The sequence below is a fragment of the Mchenga conophoros genome, linkage group LG1 (genome assembly GCF_057382185.1).
Source record: "Mchenga conophoros isolate Kocher_MC1m ecotype Shallow Benthic linkage group LG1, M_conophoros_male_GT1.1, whole genome shotgun sequence".
NCBI classification, from domain to species: Eukaryota; Metazoa; Chordata; class Actinopteri; order Cichliformes; family Cichlidae; genus Mchenga; species Mchenga conophoros.
The window spans coordinates 31,396,399-31,420,372 of NC_140526.1; the positions used below are offsets into that span (position 1 = coordinate 31,396,399).

The 23,974-nt window shown below is 40.2% G+C and overlaps 1 protein-coding gene across 6 annotated transcripts in view; it reads left to right on the forward strand.

The window, feature by feature from the left end:
* Nucleotides 1-23,520, forward strand: part of csnk1g1 (casein kinase 1, gamma 1) — a 39,195-nt gene extending 15,675 nt beyond the window's left edge. Inside the window, exons 5-14 of one of the 6 annotated variants that reach the window (XM_085275064.1) lie at nt 4,545-4,696; nt 5,714-5,948; nt 6,057-6,142; nt 8,035-8,119; nt 8,304-8,452; nt 8,533-8,640; nt 9,708-9,818; nt 13,652-13,758; nt 18,590-18,613; nt 19,362-23,520. In XM_085275064.1, coding sequence (XP_085131190.1) covers nt 4,545-4,696; nt 5,714-5,948; nt 6,057-6,142; nt 8,035-8,119; nt 8,304-8,452; nt 8,533-8,640; nt 9,708-9,818; nt 13,652-13,758; nt 18,590-18,613; nt 19,362-19,416 — 1,112 coding nt within the window. In that variant the 3' untranslated portion in view covers nt 19,417-23,520. The remainder of the gene's footprint in view (nt 1-4,544; nt 4,697-5,713; nt 5,949-6,056; nt 6,143-8,034; nt 8,120-8,303; nt 8,453-8,532; nt 8,641-9,707; nt 9,819-13,651; nt 13,759-18,589; nt 18,614-19,361) is intronic. The other 5 variants (XM_085275072.1, XM_085275081.1, XM_085275089.1 and 2 more) reach the window with 5 other exon arrangements.
* The last annotated feature ends 454 nt before the right edge of the window (nt 23,521-23,974 follow it).

Here is a 23,974-nt window from a genome sequence, read left to right on the forward strand (position 1 = left end):
GACCTCGTCATGAAACACTACACCATCTCTGTAAGCACTGCAGGGCACAACGAGTAAACATGTCCAATGGTGACACAGTTTAATAGATGTTACCGACATGTAAAGAAAAGGCCAAAGGTTTTATCGTGTGTGTGTGTGTGTGTGTGTGTGTGTGTGTGTCCACTTATGGGAAATCATAGATATATGTTGAAGAAAATTGAGCTTCTTTCATTACACAGTTAGATTTGAGTGAAAATAATTAGAGAAAATGAGGGATTAGAGAAACCATAAAGTGGTGTTTTTGTGTGCTTTTAGAAATTAAAGAGCCCAATGTTCTTGAGTGTGTTTAAAGGGAGACTTAAAGATCGAAAAGAACCACAGGATTTTCCTGCAGCTTTTATTTTTGCATAGAATGATAGAGTATAATGTTTGTTTTTAACACCATAGTTGCTGTATAATTACAGATGTTGATTTCTTGTCACTTAAAGGAAGCACAGCATTTTCAAGGGGATTCATTATGCTCATTTAAACTCCTAGAGTGGCTTTGCACAATTCTCAGTTCAAAATTACCCTTGTTTATCTTGTACTGGACCTGAGTGCAGACCGTTACTTCATTCTGACTGAAACAAACCATTTTAGTTCCTTCATCTTTAAGACCACCCTCCCTGTTTTCCATTCTTATGACTGGCTGCCTCTCTGTGTGCCTGAGAGATCTGGCTCTTTACTCTTTATGACATCAGACAGAGCTAAGAGCAGAAAAAAAAATGGCCTTGAGAGAGTTAACAGAGTTCAAGCATTACTCGCATATATGCGAGTAATGCTTGAACTCTGTTACTCGCATATATACAAGTAATGCTTGAACTCTGTTACTCGCATATATGCGAGTAATGCTTGAACTCTGTTACTCGCATATATGCGAGTAATGCTTGAACTCTGTTACTCGCATATATGCGAGTAATGCTTGAACTCTGTTACTCGCATATATGCGAGTAATGCTTGAACTCTGTTAACTCTCTCAAGGCCATTTTTTTCTGCTCTTAGCTCTGCATTATTGCTTTGCATTTCATACTGCATTATTGGTAAATATGTCCACATCCATTTATAACAGTATGTAGACTGAAAATATGGAAAAGCATGTTAGTGTTGTTGTTGTTGTTTGTTTTTTGTTAACAATGATATTTATTTCACGAAACCGTTAAAAGAATTCAGATTTTATTTCAAATTAATTAATAAAACAGCAAAAACGATATGCTGGTTGTTGAGCTTTTACAGGTGAAATGCAAATATGTGTAACAAAATGCCACAGTAGTCAAATAATTGGTCCAACAAATGAGCACATTGACAGCCATCTGCACAGGTTTAGGGAAAGCAGCCACTGAACAACAGAAGCAAGCCAGCAAATACGTCTGTTAGAAATTGAAAGGGGCCAGCTTGATGTTGATTTGAGGGTAGAGCTGAGCAACCAATCGCAGGCTATATCAGTAGTGCAGGCAGCCAATCAAAGATGGATCTGCACGATGTGCAAAATCTTGCATCAGGCAGGAGCTGGCTGTATTCCAGGAGTTTGGTGTGGAGCTGCTGTAGAACCATCACGAGGAGCCTGCTCACAATTTTCTCAGTAAAACCCACCCATTAGTAATATACAGTGGAAAAATCTGTCCACCAGTCTTTGATTTGCTTATCCTGTTATGGCGGGCTGGAGTCTCTCCTAGCTTACAGTGGTTGACGCGTAGCGCAGTACAGTCTTGGACAAATAAAGTCTCTCACAACACTGACAAACACACACACACAGAGCATAGTGAGAAAAGGGAGTTCACGCCTACAGTCAATTTAGAGTCACGAATTCACCAAACCTGCGTTATATTAGACTGTGGGAGGAAACCCACGCATGCATAAGGAGAACATGCGATCTTCACAGAGAAAGCGTCACACACTAATCCAAAATTAATTTCTGTAAGATATTCATTTTCTTCTAACCTGATTACAAATGGTAAATGGCCTGTATTTATATAGCGCTTTACTAGTCCCTAAGGACCCCAAAGCGCTTTACATATCCAGTCATCCACCCATTCACACACACATTCACACACAGTCTTTCTGTGATGCGTTTCAGCACTCTTGTTGTGCAATCTGGTCCACAACGCATGTCTACCAAAGAAATGACAGTTATGTGGCATTTTGGGCCTGTGGAAGACTTGATCCTTGACTTTGGGTTGAAAAATTGCACATACAGATTTCAGTGTCACAACCTGTGAATAAATGGGGGAGTGTGTCTTGGCTAGGATGAGCTGTCTTCATTTATCATGCATTCACGAGCAATGTGTAGATTTGTGCAGGTTTTAGGTGCATATTTCCTTCAAAATATTGCTCTAATAAAGGCAATCCCTCAGTGCTGTTCTCCGTATTCAGTCACTTTTGCATCCCGTCCACTTTGTTGAAAATGCAGACTTTGTCTATGCTCTGTGCAAATACTGAAGAAACTCTTACAGTCCAGGTGAGCACACAGAGCAGTCATTGCAATCTTTATGTTTACAAAAATTGAAAGAGAGAAGTGGTACCTGCAAAATTGGTAGCTTCCAACAGCGTTTGAGTTTTCCTGTGGAATTGCTGTGTGTGGTTGTGGACAAAAAGGTTCAGTCTTTAATGTTTGTTTGACTTTTGTGCTGTAGACAACAGTGGTTTGACCATCCCCATTGCTAGTTAAAAGCTAGATCCATATTGTTTTAAACTGTTTATCAACTTATTTACCGCACATCTCCAATCTGACACATTTTTAGGCCTCCCACAGGCACACAGGGTTTCAAGCCACTCATTCCTATGGTACAATTAGCAACCCACAGAACTACATAATGGTGTCCAGAAGCACAGGATGGAGCGCAGCATGACTCCTACATGCCCATATGCTTGCTGACAGCATTTATGCCACCTTTCATACTGCAGTGCATTTCCCATTACCCAGCTGGCAAGCCAAATGTCTCCAGCAACATGTTTAATATAAATACATCAGTGCACAAAATTTGGGAGTATTATTTGTATTTAGCTTTTTGTCGGTTTGTTTTGCCATTATTTTGAAAAACAAACAAACAGTGTCGTCACACCTTCATATGGCTAATAATAATAATAATAATAATAATAATAAACCAAACCATTACAATGGGGACTGACATCCTGTCCATAACTTTTTCTTTTCTTTTCTATTCAAGCTTGTCCATTGAAAGAGAGATGCAAATTTACATTTCAGTGTTGTGTTTAAAGGGACTATTAGAGCTTTGTTAGATTTCACTATAAAACTATTTGCTTAGGGGTTGTTTGGATGAGAGGAGTTTTAATGATGGATGCATTTTAAATCTACATATGTATCTAATCTACATGTATACTTGCATCGCAACACACACACACACACACACACACACACACACACACACACACACACACACACACACACACACACACACACACACACAAGAAAGAAGACGGTTACTTTCAAAGTCTGATGCAAAAGATGATTGATGATTGAAAGACTGACTTTAGGATCTTTTTTTTTTTTTTTTTTAACTTTGCAATTATACTGTATGTCCAAGGACTGAGTATAACTTTATTATTCTGTTATAGCAAGGTCCTTATGATTGGATCTCCCTTTGAAGTTTCTTGAGAGGACCTTTTTAATAGGAGTCTGACTAGAAGTAAGCACAGCCAAACTTTGAGTCATGCTTCCCTGAAGGCAGTTAACAGTTTGACCTGATTTCCTGTTCTTTGAAACTAAAGTTCAGGCGGTGGTCAGGATAACAACAAAGAATACAAATGTTACCACCAATTACGATTGCATGTGCATATAACTGTAAATCCTGCAGATGGAATATATATTTAGATTCTGTGACGTGCCTATAATTGAAATTAAAACTGCAGGAGGAAATCAGTGCACATGTTGCGCTCCCCCCCCCCCCCCTCCCAAGTTTAACTGTTAGAAGGAGCTTTCATTCCCAGATTACACATACAAAGAATTAAAAGAGCACTAGCCTTTATGCAAGTTCCAGTGGCATCGGACTGATCACCCAAGACTAAATTACACTGTGGCAAGAGGTAAAATAAGAGCCGGGTTGACAGATGGACAGGATTTTTGAGCAGTGAGAGTGAGTAGAGCAGACAGATCATAATTCAGTTGGGAGGTTGTGATATGAGCCAGAGAAAAGATTAGTTTTCAGCTTGCAGAGGCAGAATGACACAGTATTTCACCTCAGGGTTAATGTTTACCTAGCAGCGCTCTGTCCTCAACGACCTCGTAGTGCTCCTCCTCCTATCGGTCCATTTGAGGGCCTCTTATGGTTGACCTTGGACCCAAGTTGGAAACGTCATTAGTCAAGGGAGACGGGAATAATAAACAGATTTTAAATACTGTATACAAATGAAAAACACTGAGCTTTTTCTGTATGTCGTGTTTAGTACCCCAGCTTTTGAGAGTTGTCTTGGATTACTTTTAGATACTTTAAAATAAATAACATATATAAAGGCAACTACTGGGTTTGTGTCTCCTTGTAATTTTTATTTCTTTCCTCCTCGTATTTTAGCAGAAGGTGTGCCTCAGGTGTTTTACTTTGGGCCCTGTGGGAAGTACAATGCCATGGTACTGGAGCTGCTTGGCCCAAGTCTAGAAGACCTCTTTGACCTGTGCGACCGGACCTTTTCACTGAAGACCGTGTTAATGATAGCAATTCAGCTGGTGGGTTTGGAGCTTTGTATGACACCATCACAAAAACTTCTACTCACTTACTATGACTGATGAAATCAAATACATTGAACATAAAAACTCTGTGAAATTTCTATGAAATGGTTCAAATCACCATCAGCCTATATGCAGAAATGGCACAAAACTATTTGCTACTTAATATAGTAGCTGGAGTTAGACTAACAAGTTCATAATCAAAAAATAAAATGTTTACTGTAGTTTAACAATTTGCATGGCAAGTTCAGCACAATTTACATTTCCAGTTAATGACATATTTTCAGTAAAATCCATTTTCATACTATAGGAATGAACCCTTGTTTCAAAAACTATCCTGGCTGGATATTTCAGAGGCTTAATCCACCAAGCCTTTACATTTTATAGTATGCTCCAGAATTCCCAGTACAAAATGATTCTTATTGAGTAAACTGTCCATATAGCTGATTTTACAAGTCTTGCCTGAATACCTGAGGTTCTTGGAGCTTGTGGAGAGTGACTCTCCTATTACCGAGTATGCAAATTAGCAATCTGTTAGTATATGCATTCTTCTGGGCAGATTTGGGTAGACTGGAAGCTGTCGTGAAGCGCAAAGTCATGCACATCAAAATTTCTGACGTTTCATTTTGTCAGCACAAAAACTGCAGTGCTCTTGTAATATAGATATCCTCTGAAAAAAATGTAAAGACCTCCATAGAAGCTCAGCACAGAGGTTTCCTAAAGACTGCATCGCAGCCACCTCACATTATGAATTTATTATGTTGCTCACCTTTAATTTTTTTCCTAAAAAAAGACAGTGGTTCCACTGTAAGTGCAACAAGTTAACCTTAAGTGTTAAAAAGTTGTCGTGCTTTTTTTTTTTTTTTTTTTTTTTTTTAAATAAACCATAATGCTGAAATTCATTATAACTGAGAAAATAATGTCAACTTGGTTCAGCAGAAAAACCCATTTTCAATAACTGTGACTCTGATTTAGTGGCCAATCATTTACCATGACTGATGTGTTCTTCATCACCAGATTTCACGAATGGAGTATGTGCACTCTAAAAATCTCATCTATAGAGATGTAAAGCCCGAAAACTTTCTCATTGGACGGCAAGGAAATAAAAAGGAACACATCATTCACATCATTGACTTTGGCCTGGCCAAAGAGTACATCGACCCCGAGACCAAAAAACACATTCCCTACCGGGAGCACAAGAGCTTAACTGGTACTGCGCGATATATGTCCATCAATACACACTTAGGCAAAGGTAAGAATGATTTTATTGTTGTTGTTCTGGGACGTCTGTTTGTAAAACGGATGCTTTGGGACATAGTTGTTGAATTGTGTCAGTGAGATGTTATATCTATTGATACAGAGCAAAGTCGGCGAGATGACCTGGAGGCTCTGGGCCACATGTTCATGTATTTTCTTCGTGGGAGTCTACCTTGGCAAGGGCTAAAGGTATGTAAAGTATATTGACAGTTTCCGAGATTCTTTCATCAGGACTCTAGTCATTGTATAACCTTAAATTCTAACACACTCTGAGTTGCTGTGTAATTTATATTATTTACCCATCAGTAGCTGCGGCATGTGCTGAAAGTCTGTTCAATATGACTGAGAAAATGTACTTCCGAAGACTTCAGCTTTCATTGTGTTTATCTCTCCATTGGCACATTTAAGTCTTTCTTAATGAATATTAAAAAAAAAAAAAAAAGACTAAACAAAGGTTACAGTTGAAAATGAACCAGCTGTTATTTTGTGCTCACAGTTCAAAATTCATAATCTTTAGAAGCTTTTCTTCAGGCTAATGTGTACAGAGTGGTACAGTTGGTTGTTAATTGAAGCAGTAAGCTTCCTATTCCTCTTTGCTTACTACTCTGAATCCTTTCTGCTTAACCACCTGAAAATCTCCCAGAAAGTTGATTCTGTTCATCACTTGACAAAACGTTTCTCCCACTGAAAACGCTACGTCCAGATGAACAGAATCAGCTTTCTGAGATTTCCTTACTTTGATTGAACATGCAACAAGAAACCTCAAATCAGTGGTTCCCAAACTTTTTTTGCTAGGCCCCCCTTTGTTTTACAAGAAAAATGCCCCGCCCCCCCGCAAGCATGCACGCACACGCACAAACACATCCTCCAACCACACACACCCTTATTTTGCTCCATTGCGGTTTATTTCACACCTCAAACATTAAGTAAACAATTAAAAATTACAGGTAGTAATAAAATAAACTACTAACTCTTTTACGCTGCGTCCACACCTACACGGGTATTTTTGAAAACGCAGCTGTTTCGTCCACATGTAAACGGCGTTTCAAATCACCGAAAACTGTATTCCTCGTCCACACGTAAACACAAAAAAGGAGTTTTAAAAATCTCAGAGTGGGTCACGCAACGTCAAAGGTCTGTGCCTTTTTTCACATCACGCTGTGCGCCACGTTATTGTTTAAATGAGATGAATTGCAGAATGGCAGATAGTCAGATTAACAGTATTTTGTCTCTATCTGCAGGTTTTACACGCTTACATATACACACGCAGTTACTGTCCCTCCATTTACAAAGGCAGAGGCATAATGGTGTGATTATTTTACGTGTAGTTGTTTTTTCCCTGTGTAATAATATTCAACATTGCTGTCAATAAATTTTTCAAAAAATGCCCCTCTGTGCAAAATGGGTTTAAAAACATAAACAACTGTGGGATACTGTTAGTCCGTGATTTGAACCGAGGGAACAAATCGTGGCAGGATCAGTCTGATGTTATTTGTATCCCGCTGTAACTTTACTGTATAAAAATCTAACATCTCCAAAATGTCAGGAGTAGTTAGTCATTACAACAAGTGTGTGTGTGTGTGTGTGTGTGTGACCTAAAAATCAAGAATGTGGGATACTGTTTGTCCGTGATTTGAAGAGCCCAGCGCGTGCTCCCGACGAAGGGAAAAGCAATTCTGCAGGGGACCTACCTTGGCACTTGTGCAGGTGAAGCCAAAGGGAAGATATGCTTCACCATATTTTCTAGTCTTTGGCTCAGAATGAAGTTGGTTTGGAAACATATTCAGCGATGCTTCATCTCCTGCTTTGCGTTTGTGTGGGCGCCCCGTGCTAGCAGTGTCCAAGCATTTTCCCCCCTGCTTTTCATACCGTGCCCCCCCTGCAATGGCTCTGCGCCCCCCCCTCAGGGGGCGGGCCCCACACTTTGGGAAGGTCTGCCTTAAATGGTCTTGATGGCAATAAAGTGATCAGTAGTATCATGCTGTGTCTCCAGTCATGGAAGCTCAGTTGATTTTTCAGAGAGAGCGTTTACTTCAGACACATTAAACAAGAAAAAACACTTTGCTTTGAATCTTTTTCAGGCTGACACACTGAAAGAACGATACCAGAAGATTGGAGACACAAAACGAAACACTCCCATCGAGGTCCTCTGTGAGAACTTTCCAGGTATGCTATTGATGGCTGTAATCTCACTTTTGGATCAGCTTGTGAGCCTTGATAGTGTGAATACTGGCTGTGATGTAACGTGATTTTTCAGATAAAATGATCTAAATGTCGTCCCACTACACAATTTGTACGGATTTATCCTCATGAAAGGTGAGAACATTCTTGTTGGTTCTGTGTAATACAGAGGAGATGGCCACCTACTTGCGATATGTGAGGCGGTTGGACTTCTTTGAAAAGCCAGACTATGAATATTTGAGGACTTTGTTCACGGAACTGTTTGAGAGAAAAGGATACACCTTTGACTACACCTACGACTGGGTTGGCAGGCAGATTGTGAGTAACGGATCACATTTTACATGTCAGTAATTTCACCTGTTTGACTGCAGAGCTGAATTCATTGTTATTCCCCTCAGCCCACACCGGTGGGGTCTGTCCATATAGACTCTGGAGCATCTGCAGTCACGAGAGAGAGCCATCCTCATAGAGACCGACCCTCACAGCACCCACCAATCAGAAACCAGGTACGTCCGGTTGAGCAATGGGGACCAGACTGCTTCTTGCCATGCTGTGGTCCAGTGGATGGACCCATGGTGCATTACAGCCTGAAACTCCCTTTACTCTCTGTATGATGATCTCTTTGCCAAGCAAAGCTTATGTGCATGCAGTGACAATAGGATGTGCTATGCAAGTATTCTTTTGAACATCTCTGTATATTTAAATGCTGGAAAATTAGTTTTAAGGCATCAGGGCAAATTTATCCCAGTCATCTTTGCCTTCGTGTTTTTGGATTTACTGTGCGCTTTAGATATTGTAGATAAACTTTTGGCAAGTGTTTAAGACCATAAATTAAATGAAACTAAATTCTGGTAATTAAAAGCAGCCCACAAAGATGAAGGCTGACTGAAATAAAGCTTTGTAATCATTCACATATTCTACAGTGTAGAATAGAGGCACTTAGGGAGAACTTTTTTGGGTATATATGGGTTTTGTGCCCATGTTGTCAGTGCACCTGCTTTTCGATGCTATTTGGGTGCTTTAAATGCAAATTTCAGAGCCAGGGTTGAATTGTCGCAGTCTATGCTACAAATGAAGGACTTGAATAGCTGTTAGTTAGTCTGGTTGAATTTGATCTACAGTTTTGCGTGTGTAAACACATTTGCTTTGAATCCAATTTAATTCATTGCTGGTATGAAGATGAGCTGGAAAATAAATTGCTGGCTTTATAAAGCTCTGAGCATTTAAATAGGTTACTTGTTAGTGGTTCATGCTTATTTTTTTGTTATTCAGGTGTAATGAGATTGAGGCCAAAGTTTGAGACCTGTGAGCTTAACTCCATTAGGCTTCAGGCTCATTAGTTTCTGATTCAGTTTTATGGCTGAAGCCTTGCTATGATTTTGATTTACTTTTTTTTTTTTTCAATTTTGTTCATTTATTTATTTTTTCTTCTCCATATCTCATGCTGCTTTGCATGGTTACCTTGCCTCGCACACCCAAATATCCATCTTTCCTTCACCCCCCTCCCCTTCCCATTGCACTTTCAAACCCACTTCCCTTCACATCACCGACGCCACCCCCGATTCCTAAGCAGACAGCAGCCTCAGATCGACGAGGAGCATGGGAGGTGCAGCCCGCACGCCAAGCAAACTCCTCCTATCTGACCTCCCACCTGACAGCGGACAGGCACGGGGGCTCAGTGCAGGTATACACCCCTCACCTGATCAACCGGCAGCCCCCACCCAATCTCCATGGAGTCAGATCTGTCTCAAATAATCCAAACAAAGATAAATACACTCATAATATGGCTTGTAAATGGAAGGGAAAGATGCAAAGGCATTTTTGTGACACAATTTGTTCCCCCCCCCCCCCCCCCCCCCCCCCCGCTTGGGGAAACGATATATTTTCAAGGGATTAGTCTTATTTTGAGACAAATATTTTATTTGCGAGTTAAACAACTATGAATACTTAGGAAACTCGTGTTTAGCAAAGTACTCAAGCATTTAATTCATATTATTTTGCAAATAATTTTGCTACTGAACTGGCATTTTTATTCATCTTCATTATCTAAAAGCTCATAATAATCACAAAACACTGATATAGTTACTAATGCTTTATGCCAGACATGAATTGCATTTATTAAGTGTTTTAGCTTCATGTGTGAGACAGATCTACAACCATATACCCCCCCCCCCCCTCCAACCCTTTTGCCCCTGGCTGGGAAATGTTAATTTTCTGCTCCACCATATGCATGTCATCTGGTGCTACCCACCCCAGATGGTGAAAGTGTGATTTAGCTTTATAAACAGCAGCCCTTCTTGGGGCATTTTGATCTCCGGTCCTACAACTCTTCATGATGCTTGGACATTCTTTGCAAGATCAAGAAGCCTTCTGCATGGCAGAACGACCTGGCATAGCTAGCTAATTGCATGCTTCTAAACCATTATAGGCCTTTATGCTTAAAGGAACATATTTTAGTAATTTTGTCTCCTAGCCCATTCCAAAGACTGTCTCGGTCTTCAACAGGGTTTGTTTTGCTTCTGGGGATTCCTTTTACTAAATGGCATTCACTTAAAAATAGTTTGGAAATGTAAACATTTTTATACATATATTGTGAAACTAGATCATTCCCTGGAGTGCCATTGGTAGAAGCATGGCACTCTGTGAACACAGTGTGGAGAAAAGGGTGCTGTGACCAACGCAGTGGTCATCAGACTTGGCTTTTTCAGGCTTTATTATATTACACATCAGAATCAGTTATTTAACTCGTTTAAGTATAGATCATTAAAGACTGAAATCTCTCTTGTCCTTTAATGCAAACGCAACTTATTTCCTTTAAGATAACTGCTACACTGTTACAGAAAGATTTTTTATTTATTTATTTTTTTAAATGTTCTTTTTTCCAACATTTCGTACACAATCAGGTGTATTATCCTGATCTACTGATGCGTACATATTCAATCAGGTGAAAGTGTAAGGGGAAGTTGTTGGCTTTTTTTCATATATTTGGGCAAGTAAACCTGGAAGTTTACAGATAAACACAATTCTTTTCTTTTTTTTGTGTTGGGGGGAAAAAAGTCAGCATATCAGCAAGACAGGCTTGGCTTTTAAAGAGGCAGGCAGGGACTTTCTGTTGTGTTTTTTTTCTTTTTTTTTCTTTCTTCCTGTATCATGAAAAAACAAAAGGAAGCCAAGTTAATATCTTTTTTAGCACAAAATGTTTCCTTAAAAGTCATTATACAGCTCAGGAATTCTCTCTCAGTTCAGTGAAGGTAAAAAAAAAAAAAAAAAGACTGAATAGGTGTGCTCGTAATTAGACACTCGTTCAGGCATCTGGGATGTGCCTTTCTGGGAAACAGAGACACACTGAGTGGAATTCAAGTTGAGATTTGATTTTACTCGTCTCTATGGTGCCTTGGCTCACATGTGTGAGCAATACTGCTGACTGATTGCGTATGATAAAGTGAGTCCACAACAAGTGCGTGATGTGAAATGAAATTAAATGTGTGAGTAGACGTACAGTCACATTTAATTTTTTACAGTCTGGCTACACTTTACTACCCCACCATCTGCACTGCTAGTTTGTCTTATCCTATCTGTCCTGTCCTATCCTTTGCATATTCTCCTGTCAGGATTCTTATAAATTCAAACATTTGGGGAAAAAAGGATGCCTGAATGAGGTGTCTTTTTGTGCCTACTAGGCCCTGGGCCAATCAAAGACAGTAGGAGTAGATGTGTTTGGCACAGACCAAAGAGCTTTTCAGGAGAAGACCCACACACACAGTGTGAAGCATGTCGGTAGATATGGTTTGGGGTTTCTTCCCCAGGGACTAGAAAGCTAATCGATTGAACTATTAATCCTGGAGGTCACCTTTTAACAGTGTAATGATTGTAAGCACACAGCAAATCCACCAAGGCCGAGCAAGAACACATGGAGGGTTATGAGATTGGCTACAATAGTCACATTTCATATATGAAATATGTCTGGACAGTTGCATTCAAGAATGCATACAAGAAATTATTATTTATGCTTAACATCGTTTACTTCTCCTCGACAGGAATATTGAGAATTTTCATTGTGGTAGATCAAAGAAGATATGTTTGCTTTCCTAAATATGTCCAAAAAGCCAACAAATCCACTTCACTCCACTTTTCACGATCTATATGTACTCATGAGTGCATGTGGGCGCACACAAACCCATTTTTGTGACAAATAAAAGCATTGCTTCTTTTTACAGGCTCATAAGTTCAAGAATAAATGGCTGCTACTGGCATCTTGATTTTATGATTTGTCCTTCATCTAAACATGGTTTTTTACAGAGCAGGATTACAGTCACAAGGGGTGTGACTTTTTCCCCAGAATTCCTGCTTTATTTTTATTAACTAAGAATTTTGACTTTCATCTCAGAATCCTGATTAGTTCTTCACAGAGCTAAAGAAAACGCCAGAGTTCTGAGGCTGAAAAGTAAAAATTCTGATTCTTTTTAGAATTCCGAAAAGGGTGGAAGAGTCATCACCCACGAATACTTATAATAAAAATAATAATGTTTTTTTTTTTCTTCAGTGGCCCCAAACCTCTTATGTATGTTTAAGAAGTCATTTTACTCATTTAGTTTTATTTTTAAGTAATGAGTCTATAGGTTTGCTGAATGGATTCCACAAGCAACAGAAAGATGTTGGTGCAGTTTCGCTTTATACCAGGGGTGGGCAATTGATTTTCCCAAGGGGTCACATGATAAACAAAGACTGTTGAGGACTGCACCAATAAGCTGAACTCAGTTCTGCTCAATATTAATTATTTCTTTGTTAGCTTACCAGTGCAGCCCTTCTCAGTAGTCCCAGTTTCTCATGGGCCCTTTGGGGAAAATCAGTTGCCCTCCCCTGTTCTATACAAATCTATTAAAATGAGTTTTCTACATGTAGTTGTAATTGCCCATGTTTGGTGAAGTCTTTACTTTAGTTTCAGGTGTGGTCACTGGTGAGACCTTGCCCTTGTATACTGTAGGGACACAGTTTGTTTGTTGATGGAAAGCTACAGCCCTGTATTTACGTGATATTGTAATTACTGCAATCTGAAATTTGCTTGCCTCCCTCCCAACCTGTGCTGTCTTTTGGGATTAAGTTTTGACTCTTGAAAGTCTTTTATTTTTTCTCTCTGGAGCATTTCAATATTCTAACTTTGGTGACTCGTTGCTGTTTTGGGGCAAATATCGATACACACTGATAACAAACAAGACTATGTTTGTATGACTTGAAGCTACAAAATAGTAAAAAATAAATAAATAGCAGAACCATTCACAGACTGCAAGCCAGGTTTTTCTTCATGTTGTGGTGTTTTTTTGTTTTGTTTTTTTGCTGCCACGAAACCAGTTTCTCCCAATACAAGCAAAACTAAATGAACTAGAGTATTTGTGTTAACTTGTTCTTTGTTAACCAGGTAAACTTTCTGTCACAGCAGTATCTGGTTTTTCCATACGTATCTGTTGTGTGGACAAACATAAGTGGTTTAACTGAACTTAACACCAGTCTGTGTCACAGGTGGTCAGTTCAACCAACGGGGAGCTGAATGCAGACGATCCGCTGGCTGTTCATTCCAACGCCCCAATTACAGCTCCGCCAGAGGAGCATCCGCCCGACGAGGCCAAGTATGTGTCATATAGCCACCACGACTCTCTTCCATGTCCATCTGTCGCTTCCTCTCTTTCCCTCTTTACCTCCCTCTGTCTCCTTTTGCTATTGTCTGGAATTGTGACAGCTCCAGCCACCAGCTGTCATCTTCCACCTGCCCCTCTTATCTGTCTGGGTGTGTGGGTTTACGATCTGCAACCAGTCTCTATATCCCTCAGTGAATTTTCCTTTTCTGTAAAAATAAAAAAAGCCATTGTACAGTACTGTGCAAAAGTAAAAGCCAGCCCTCATTTCTTTAATAGCTCTTTGGAAATCACCCTGGTGGAGGAAAAAATACAAAACTATTTTATATCTATCAAACTATGTTATCTTTAAGATTTTTCCTAGATTCAACTTAAAATGGAAACAAGTTTTGTTTTTACGATGGGCTGCTAGTAACAATATGCCTAAAGTTCTTTGCAAAGTTGTTTATGTGTAGACACAACACTAGTTCATCCTTTGAGTTAGGTGCCATTTTATCCTTGAGTGATTCATAGGTCAGTGTTAAGTGGTTTAACATACTGAAGAAAAAAAGCAGCCACTGGCCGACAGAATGCCTGGAGAACTATTGCTCAAGAGCTCTTAAAAAATTACAGGAAAGCCTGGCTCCATGGCAGCAAAAAATAAAGAAATGAAGGGTTGCCTCAAGACTTCTGCACAGTACTGTAGATTAACTAATGCACCCCCTCATGCCTGTGCCCAGCCAATCAACCATTAACATAGACTACAATCTCTACAGCACACAAGTACAGTGGGGCAAAAAAGTATTTAGTCAGCCACCGATTCTGCAAGTTCCCCACCTAAAATGATGACAGAGGTCAGTAATTTGCACCAGAGGTACACTTCAACTGTGGGAGACAGAATGTGAAAAAAAAAAAAAAATCCATGAATTCACATGGTAGGATTTGTAAAGAATTTATTCGGAAATCAGGGTGGAAAATAAGTATTTGGTCACCTCAAACAAGGAAAATCTCTGGCTCTCACAGACCTGTAACGTCTTCTGTAAGAAGCTTTTCTGTCCCCCACTCGTTACCTGTATGAATGGCACCTGTTTGAACTCATCATCTGTATAAAAGACACCTGTCCACAGCCTCAAACAGTCAGACTCCAAACGCCGCCATGGCCAAGACCAAAGAGCTTTCGAAGGACACCAGGAAAAGTATTGTAGACCTGCACCAGACTGGGAAGAGTGAATCTACAATAGGCAAGCAGCTTGGTGTGAAAAAATCAACTGTGGGAGCAATCATCAGAAAATGGAAGACATACAAGACCACTGATAATCTCCCTCGATCTGGGGCTCCACGCAAGATCTCATCCCGTGGGGTCAAAATGATCATGAGAACGGTGAGCAAAGATCCCAGAACCACACGGGGGGACCTGGTGAATGACCTGCAGAGAGCTGGGACCAAAGTAACAAAGGTCACCATCAGTAACACACTACAACGGCAGGGAATCAAATCCCGCAGTGCCAGACGTGTTCTGCTGCTGAAGCCAGTGCATGTCCAGGCCCGTCTGAAGTTTGCCAGAGAGCACATGGATGATACAGCAGAGGATTGGGAGAATGTCATGTGGTCAGATGAAACCAAAGTAGAACTTTTTGGTATAAACTCAACTCGTCGTGTTTGGAGGAAGACGAATACTGAGTTGCATCCGAAGAACACCATACCTACTGTGAAGCATGGGGGTGGAAACATCATGCTATGGGGCTGTTTTTCTGCCAAGGGGACAGGACGACTGATCCGTGTTAAGGACAGAATGAAGGGGGCCATGTATCGTGAGATTTTGAGTCAAAACCTCCTTCCATCAGTGAGAACTTTGAAGATGAAACGAGGCTGGGTCTTCCAACATGACAATGATCCAAAACACACCGCCCGGGCAACAAAGGAGTGGCTCCGTAAGAAGCATTTGAAAGTCCTGGAGTGGCCTAGCCAGTCTCCAGACCTCAACCCCATAGAAAATCTGTGGCGGGAGTTGAAAGTCCGTGTTGCTCGGCGACAGCCCCAAAACATCACTGCTCTCGAGAAGATCTGCATGGAGGAATGGGCCAAAATACCAGCTACTGTGTGTGCAAACCTGGTAAAGACCTATAGTAAACGTTTGACCTCTGTTAGTGCCAACAAAGGTTATGTTACAAAGTATTGAGTTGTATTTTTGTTATTGACCAAATACTTATTTTCCACCCTGATTTACGAATAAATTCTTTACAAATTCTACCATGTGGATTCATGGATTTTTTTTTTTTCACATTCTGTCTCTCACAGTTGAAGTGTACCTCTGGTGCAAATTACTGACCTCTGTCATCATTTTAGGTGGGGGAACTTGCACAATCGGTCGCTGACTAAATACTTTTTTGCCCCACTGTAGTGTAAAAATCATTGAAATTAGTGTTGGCACTGGTTTGAGCTGGTAGCAGGAACTAACCGGTAAATGGTGCCAGTCTTAAGCATCAGCAGCTGGAATGGTGCCACGCTGCATGGCTGGCCAGTCACCGAAAAAACTGCTGTGCAAGCTGAAGATCACACGGTTCGTCTGACTGACAAGAAGTGAGGGCAGCTCTTAGGATTCACACAGCTCTCAGACTAAACAGTATATAATAATGAGGAGATGCATAGTTTGAAACGGAAGTAATAACAGAAATGTAGGAATCAACTTTAAACACATTTTCTTTCTCCACCATGCTTTATGATATTGATTGAGGGAGGCAGCCATTCCAATTTAACTTCAGCACTGGACCACTTGACTGGTCTAGATTCAAGTCTGCGGTGGAAAGATTTATGATGCTGGGCCTATTTCATACAGCGCTTTCAGCTCCAAGTGCTTTACATTAAAGTCCAGACATCAAACAAAGTCAAATAAGACCAATAAAAATAGAGGAGTTTAAAAAAAGAAAAGAAATATAAGTAAACAAATTAGATTGTGCGTAACTTTTAATTTTACATGCAAATAAACAAAATTTGAGCAGAGGATATTTACTTTTTACTTTTTTAATTTCAATTATTCACAAATTTCTTCAATTAAAATCAATTTTTAATAACCGGCCCACTGAGTAAGTAACCTCAGAATCAGCAACAGCCCAACTGAGCCTTAAAAAAAAAATGAAGTAGTTAACCCAAAAACAAAATTGTTTTGATGATTTTAAGACATTTCTGGCCGCAGCCTTCGGGCAGCTGCTCGACTGCTAAAACGTCGTGAGGACTGAACTTCATAGCACGTCCCTGACAAACTGTAACAGTGTGTATATATAAATAAATAGTAAGTGTTTAACAGAACACCTTGCTGAATTGCTGGTCCATTTTATGCTCTTACTTCATGTAGTTTATGTATACACTGGTGTTCTAGTAACACATCAAAATGAGAGCGAGCACACTATTGAACCCCTTAACACCCCAGGAAAAAAATCACTCATTGTGTACTGCGTTTTAATATGCTTTACATATAATTACCTATGAACATGTTTTAGATAAGTTCAGTTCAGCTGTCTGGGAAAGTTTAATGCTGAAGCGATTAACCATGAACCAGCGTTAACAACAGTGTTTATAAAGTGTCGCCTCCTGAATCTCCGAGCTGCGTGTTCTGTTTTTAATGTGCATTCATTTCTGTCTCTGCCCAGATGGCCGGCCTTGCTGCTGTTGTCTCCTTTCACACGATTGCGTGATATTATGATTGGTGTGTTTTGTGCCCATCTCCTCTTTGATGCCCCATCAAACAAAAAAATTATTTTTATTTTTTTAATGACATAATGATGGCAAATTGATTTAAAATTGGCCTTATAGGAAATATTTGGTGTAGTTAAGCTGAAATAATACGACATTTTTATTCACAATCATGGACTCAATCTAAAAAAGACAAAAGGCTGTCTTCATAGGACCAGTTTAAAATGTTAAGCCTCAGTTGCACAGCCCTAGAGACTGGTTGGTGATCATCTGGCAAACACAGGTTGCTAGGGAAAAATGTCTATTCTCCCCAACTTTATTGGCAAGTAGTTGCTGGCTGTTGCCGGCTTTTTCCATGTGAAAGTAGTCACAAAGAGTGCGTCGCAGTGAAAACCTCGGTTTGGGCGCTAATGATACTGATACGGTCGTTTGTAGTTTGCATGAAACTAACTTGTCTGCAAACATTGAGCTGTAGTGGAACTAGGCCTGTGGGCCTAGAAACTGGTCCATTAGACTCTACAGCATCCTGTGTCCAAAATAGGAGACAAGTTAAAGTCACATGATTAGTGGTCATGTGACTGAATACCCACATGTTCGGGTTTTTTTTGGTTTTTTTGCATTAATATTTTCACCTATTTATGGGATAGAACAAATCTAGTTAATTGTTTTACTAAACAAAAATAGTTGCACTACATTATGTTAGTACTTGTTGTAGCATTAAAAAGTCTAGCCACCCACAGTGCACATTTGCCCAGTTTAAGTGAGCACGTAAATGTCAACTCTTGTGGTTCATTGTGTTTAACATAGAAAATGAAGTAAGTATAAGGACACAATGATCTACACACCAAGCAGCTTTTATTAAAGGATTTAACATTTTAGAAACATGCTCAAAACGTGATGCCGTATCACTCCCGTTCCCGGGAATTCTAGGAGACATAATAAGCTGCAGGGATGTTCTGTGACCTTCTCTGTGACCTTCTCTCTTTTAACCTCTCTTAACTTTCTGTCTCTGTGTCCACCTGTGTCCTGTTGGTGCGTGTGTGTGCATGTTTGTGTGGCATGTTCCCAGCCCCATCATCTCGGTCTCGCTGTATTAATCTATCTTTCTTTTCTCTTTACTCTCCTCCTGCTCCTCCTCCTTCTCCTCCTTCTGTAGCTGCGTGAAAATGCTCAACCTGTGGTGAGTCCCTCTCTGCTCGTCCACATCAGACTCATGGGACAGGGAGTGGACCAGCCTAGGCTGGGCCCAGTGGAGTTATTTACAAAATGTAACCAGACTCTCACTGGTGCATATTATATAGTGCCCACAAACATTGTCAGCTGTGTTTACTGCCAAGTTTCTGCCCGTTTTCTGCATTTAGTAAACCTTGCTGCCTGACAAACATTAATAAATAATATCAGGCCAGAAAGAAAAACTGTCTTTTTAATTATGGCTCCTTTATAACTAAACATTTGACTTTAGGTTACAGCCTTTTTGCATGGAACACCACTATTTGTTAAATATTAAATGAATCTGAGGGTACCCAGTCACTGTCCTATGTTCTAATCTGCTTTTTTCTTGTCTTTGTATGTTCTTATTAACCGTTCAGGCTCACCGTGTCCTGTGACTTTTGTGTTCACTGCTTCCTTTTTAATTTATTTTTAAAGATTTTACCTACAAGTATTGCCTTCAGAGTCAGTTTGTAGTTTTTGTTCCTCTGCCATTTGTCTGTTAAAATGGTGGGAGGTGAATACGCAAACGCTTGGTGGATGGGAACACATCCATCGTGTCCATGTTAAGGTGTTACTGAGTTCTTACTGTTCTGGTTTAAAAGACAAAGAAATAAGACTCAGATGAGGCTCCTGTGATATTTAACACACTGCCGTGTTTGTTCTTTCTCGTGCTTCTCTCATCCACGTGCTCATTTAACATCCACGTCTTTCTGCAGGTGTTGCTGTTTCTTCAAGCGGAAACGGAAGAAGAACACGCCACGGCAAAAATGATCACGCAGCACCAGCCTGAAACGTTCCAGCTGTTTGGCTCAGTCGATTGGGATTTTATTCGAAATCAGTAAGGTCCCGTTCAGAATAGAAGAGGGAGTCATCTGAGAGATCTTGATTGAATTGTTCTCCGTTTTTTGGACAAGTTTAAAAACGGTTTGCTGAGATGTACAAGATGCTTGTGTCTTCTTGTGGGATTTTTTTTTTTGTTGTTGTCTTTTTTCTTCTTCTTCGCCCTCCACCCCTCTGTCAAGCTGTGCCGGGTTGTGTTGCAGGTCAGTCAGCCAAATGGGGAAAAAACTTTCTGATGGAATTTTGCAGAGGATGATCTTTTTTCCTTCCTCCCCCAAGACTCCCAACATCAGTATTTTTTTTTTTTTTTCTCCTGAAGAGGAAGAGATGGCACCTCCTGTGGAAACTTGCTTCACTAAGATTCCTGCTTGACTCATAAAATCATCATCTTCAGTTCCTTTCTAATCTCCTAAATGCATCCTGCCCTCAGTTTGCAAACTCATTATGACACAAAGCCCTTTATGATGATTCCTGATGTAGGAACTGAATGTAACACAAGAAGAGCCAAGAGTGTAACCGCCTATCGTCACATACAGGCACAAAGAGCATCAGTCTGCCATTTGGCCTCTGCACGTTATATTTTTTGTTGTTGTTGTTTTCTTTTTCCCCCCGTCCTCCAAAGAGGTCAACTCTGGCACTGGGACCGGGGCCTGAGACATCAGAAAACAGAGACGCCTCATGTACAGTGTTCTCTGCTCATGCTGCTTGGTTAAAGCGCTCCCTTAACCTCGCTGCTGTCAAAACACACTACAGTCTCTTTGGACTCTCCTGCAGTTTTTGCTCCTACCCTTCGCTGAGCAGCAACATGACACTTGTAGATGCAGGGGGGTGGGAAAACAAATGCTATTTATGCTATTTATCTCTCGGTTTCCACCAGTTTTTCCTACTAATTCTTAAACATACGCACTGAATGTATGGACAGTAAAATAAATGACTTTAAAGCATTTATATAATCTGTCACGTGCACGGGAATGAAATTGCAGTTGGGGAGCTGAGACCAATGTTTAAAAAAAAAAAAAAAAAAAGAAGAAGAAAAAAAAGGTGACCAAAACTAGGTGGGAGGGTCTTAAATGTTGTTGATCTTGTAGACATTGGGGGATGCTTTGGAATAACATGAGGAAAAAGTGATGTGAGGCACTTTTGGAGAATCACAGCCTCTGAAACGCTTCTGTCCAATGCCTTAACCCCCCGACCAACCTACTGACCGACCAACCGACCGCAGTCACATCACCACTTGGATGACACGTTGGCGGCATAGTTAATGTGAGATTTCAGTGTCTTTTTTTTCCTTTTCTTTTCTTTTTCCCGTCCCCTCCCCTTTTGGGTATCCTGTGTAATAAAGAGTACCAGACTGTTCCCAGCTAGTGTGAGAGCAGTTAACGACTTCCCCTTTGTTGACACACTGAAGATGTATTCCCAAGAAAGTGATGCCAAATGGAACGTTTTGGTGTAATGATGTGTAACGGTGTTCCAGATGTCCCCCAGATGTCCCCCGTCCCCCAGTTACCCTTGTGCGTACCAGTGTGAAGACCCCACGTGCTGCAAAGTGGTGACGTTTGGACGACTGCTGAACCCCCTTCTCCTTGTCAGCACCGGGAGAGGAGAAAAGAGAGGGCGGAGAAGTGAACGTGTCTGTACCATTCTCACTCTTTATTTAGTGTCACGGAGGACTGCCTTGAAACAAAATCCTCAGTACGTCACCTTGCCTATCCTCCTAACAGAATGAATTACCATATGTGTGTTCTTTTTCTTTTAAATTTTACATCTTATGCTAATGTGAATTTGTTGAATGCAATTTTTTTTTCATTCCAAATAGCCATGGTTTTATGGGGAAAGAGAGGTTAAACAAACAAACAAAAAAAAGCTTGAGACCACGACTGCACTACATTTGTTGACCCCGGCTTTCCCTGACGAGACCCTGCCTTCTTAATACTGTACTTTAAATGTGCTTATTACTTTAATTGTAGCTGCCTCGTGTGCTAGGCCTTCCCTATAGGGTGCAGGGAATGCGCACACACACACACACACTCTTCTGTTTTTTTGCCCCACCCACTTTTTTTGTTTGTGTGTGTGCCATGACGGCTTCCCTTCACTCCATTTCCCTCTGTCCACACACACACTCATTCATCCAAGACCAAGATGAGTGGAGTTTCAGGTTTGTCTCCATCATCTTTAGAAATATGATGTTGTAGATGTTGCAGATATTTCTCAATGAATCAGTATGTAAACCTGCTTGTTATATGTATTTACACTGTATAGCTTCCAGTTTATTATTATTTTTTTAACCCCTGACATGTTGGTTACTCTGGGGTCTAAGTTATTGTGTTATTGAAAGTACTTGAATTTGAAAATCTACGGGACCTTTTCTTCTTTTCTTTTTTTTACCCCTTTTCTTTTCTTGGGCGTTACCATAGTAATTCCACACATAGGATTTGAGGGGAACGGTGGGAAAACCAGGCTATCTGAATGACAGGTATTCATGTCTCTGATATGTCTTAATGCCTCTTAAAGTTTCTTTTTTCCCAGACAAACACGGCTCGGCCATTTCATTCCAGCTGCCTGAGGAAAAAACTCAAAGTATTCTGATATGGATATCCAGACTGTAGCCTTCAGTCTTTCCCCCCATGGATTTCCCTGAGTGCCATTTCCTGAGACTACTACTAGCCCATGCCTTTTACCTGTGCCAGGAAAATATGAAGTTGAATGTTTTATTATTTTAGCTTTTTCTGTCTTTGGATGATTGCATTCCACCATGTGTCCTTGAAGGGGTCCGCTGTCATTTTTGGGAAGAATCCTCGAGCAAACGTGGCTCAGCGCAGCAAAGCGTTGCAGTGAAAGTGTTTCACGAGTCGTTCCTGTTGGTTTCTTTCATTCACAATGTCACTGGAGAGAAACCGGACACCAGGTTTATTATTCCCGAGTCGGATGTTGTGACTGATCATCTTTGCGACATTTTCTTCTTCCGTTAAAGCTTGCAGGCTGTCCAGCTCTTCAGCTCCCGGCTGAAATGCTCGATATGTTACTCTGATGTATCCGCTTTTCTTACTGTTGGCCTCATGCAGAGTGGTATAGGAGTGCTCTGCGTGACTTGTATCTGCATGGCTTACCTGGAGACTATCTTTCTCTCTCTCAGTCTCCAGCGAATTTCCTCACCTGTAGGGCTCGTATACTGTTGGGTCAGTGAGTCAGTTTTGGCTTCCAGGCCTCATGTAAAATACATCAAACATTTTCATGTCTTCATTCCTTTTCAGCGGCCATTATTTCTTACACAGTTCACTTCAGTCAGACTTTGGATGTGTGGAACTTAGTCAAAGCAGAGGACGGTGTGAAGTGTGAATGAACGGCTTCGGTCTCTTTGGGTTCTCTGGCACTTTTTCCTCGTTGCTGTACTGTAGACTTACTGTGTGTTGGATTTACTGTATTTTTTTTTTGTTTTGTTTTGTTTTTGAGGGAGAGGTGACATTTGCTACAATATTGTGATGATTATTTGAACTGTAAATTGTACAGAGTTCACAATTGTAGTCCGTTTTCTGTTGGGAATCCATATAAAATCGTATTCTCTGATCATTTTTTCCTTTTTCTGGGTTTTTTTTTTTTTTTTTTTTTTCCCCTGACTGTGGAAAATCAAATTGTACAGCTCCAGAGTTTATCCTCCTCCCTCGGCATTGTTTGTTTTTATTTTTTAGAGCCTATGATTAAGAGGAATCTTAAAACTGTAAATAAATATTATTGTGCTGAAATATGAATGTCACTTCAAAAATGTATTTGAATGAGTTAATCAAGGGCTTCAAGAATGAAGGACCCACATTTCTTTTTATGGTTTCATATTTTTGATTTGCAGAAAGGTAAAGGTCCTTTTTATCTGAGATGCCTATATTTTATTTTGTTTTGTTTTTTGTTTTTCTCTTTGGATTCATATAATACAATGTGTCACACATGAACCTTATAAAAATCACTTTTTATTCCCTCCACACCTAAAGGGAAAACTCCAATTTGCACCCTTTTTTATGTAAAATAAAAGATCTCTCCACCTTGTGGGCATGTCTCTTGTGACGTGATTTTTGTAAAGTCTGCTTCAGGAAATGTTTTGACTTTGATCAATTTTTTTAACGTGTGTGACTTATAAACCCAGCAGATTTGGACCTTCATATTCAAAAACCAGAAATGCTGTTTTCAGCTCAGTGTCTGTATAGGGATCTTTGAAGTTTTCTATCAGGTCAGCTGTTTGAAGACAAGTTTTACTTTGTTTTAGAGTTTGACTGATAGAGGAGACCAAAATATTAGAGATATCAGCCAATATTTTTTTCCTTATGTGGAAGTTTTATACTGCCCTCTGGTGGACAAACAGTGCATCACCACCTCCTACAAGGTTGAAGGGTGTTTCTCCCATCTTTTTCTTAATTGTATTGGTTTGATATTAATGCTGATACCTATAGACTGGCAAATGTCTAATATTAGTCTTGCAAATAAGTTGGATGGGTTGATAAAA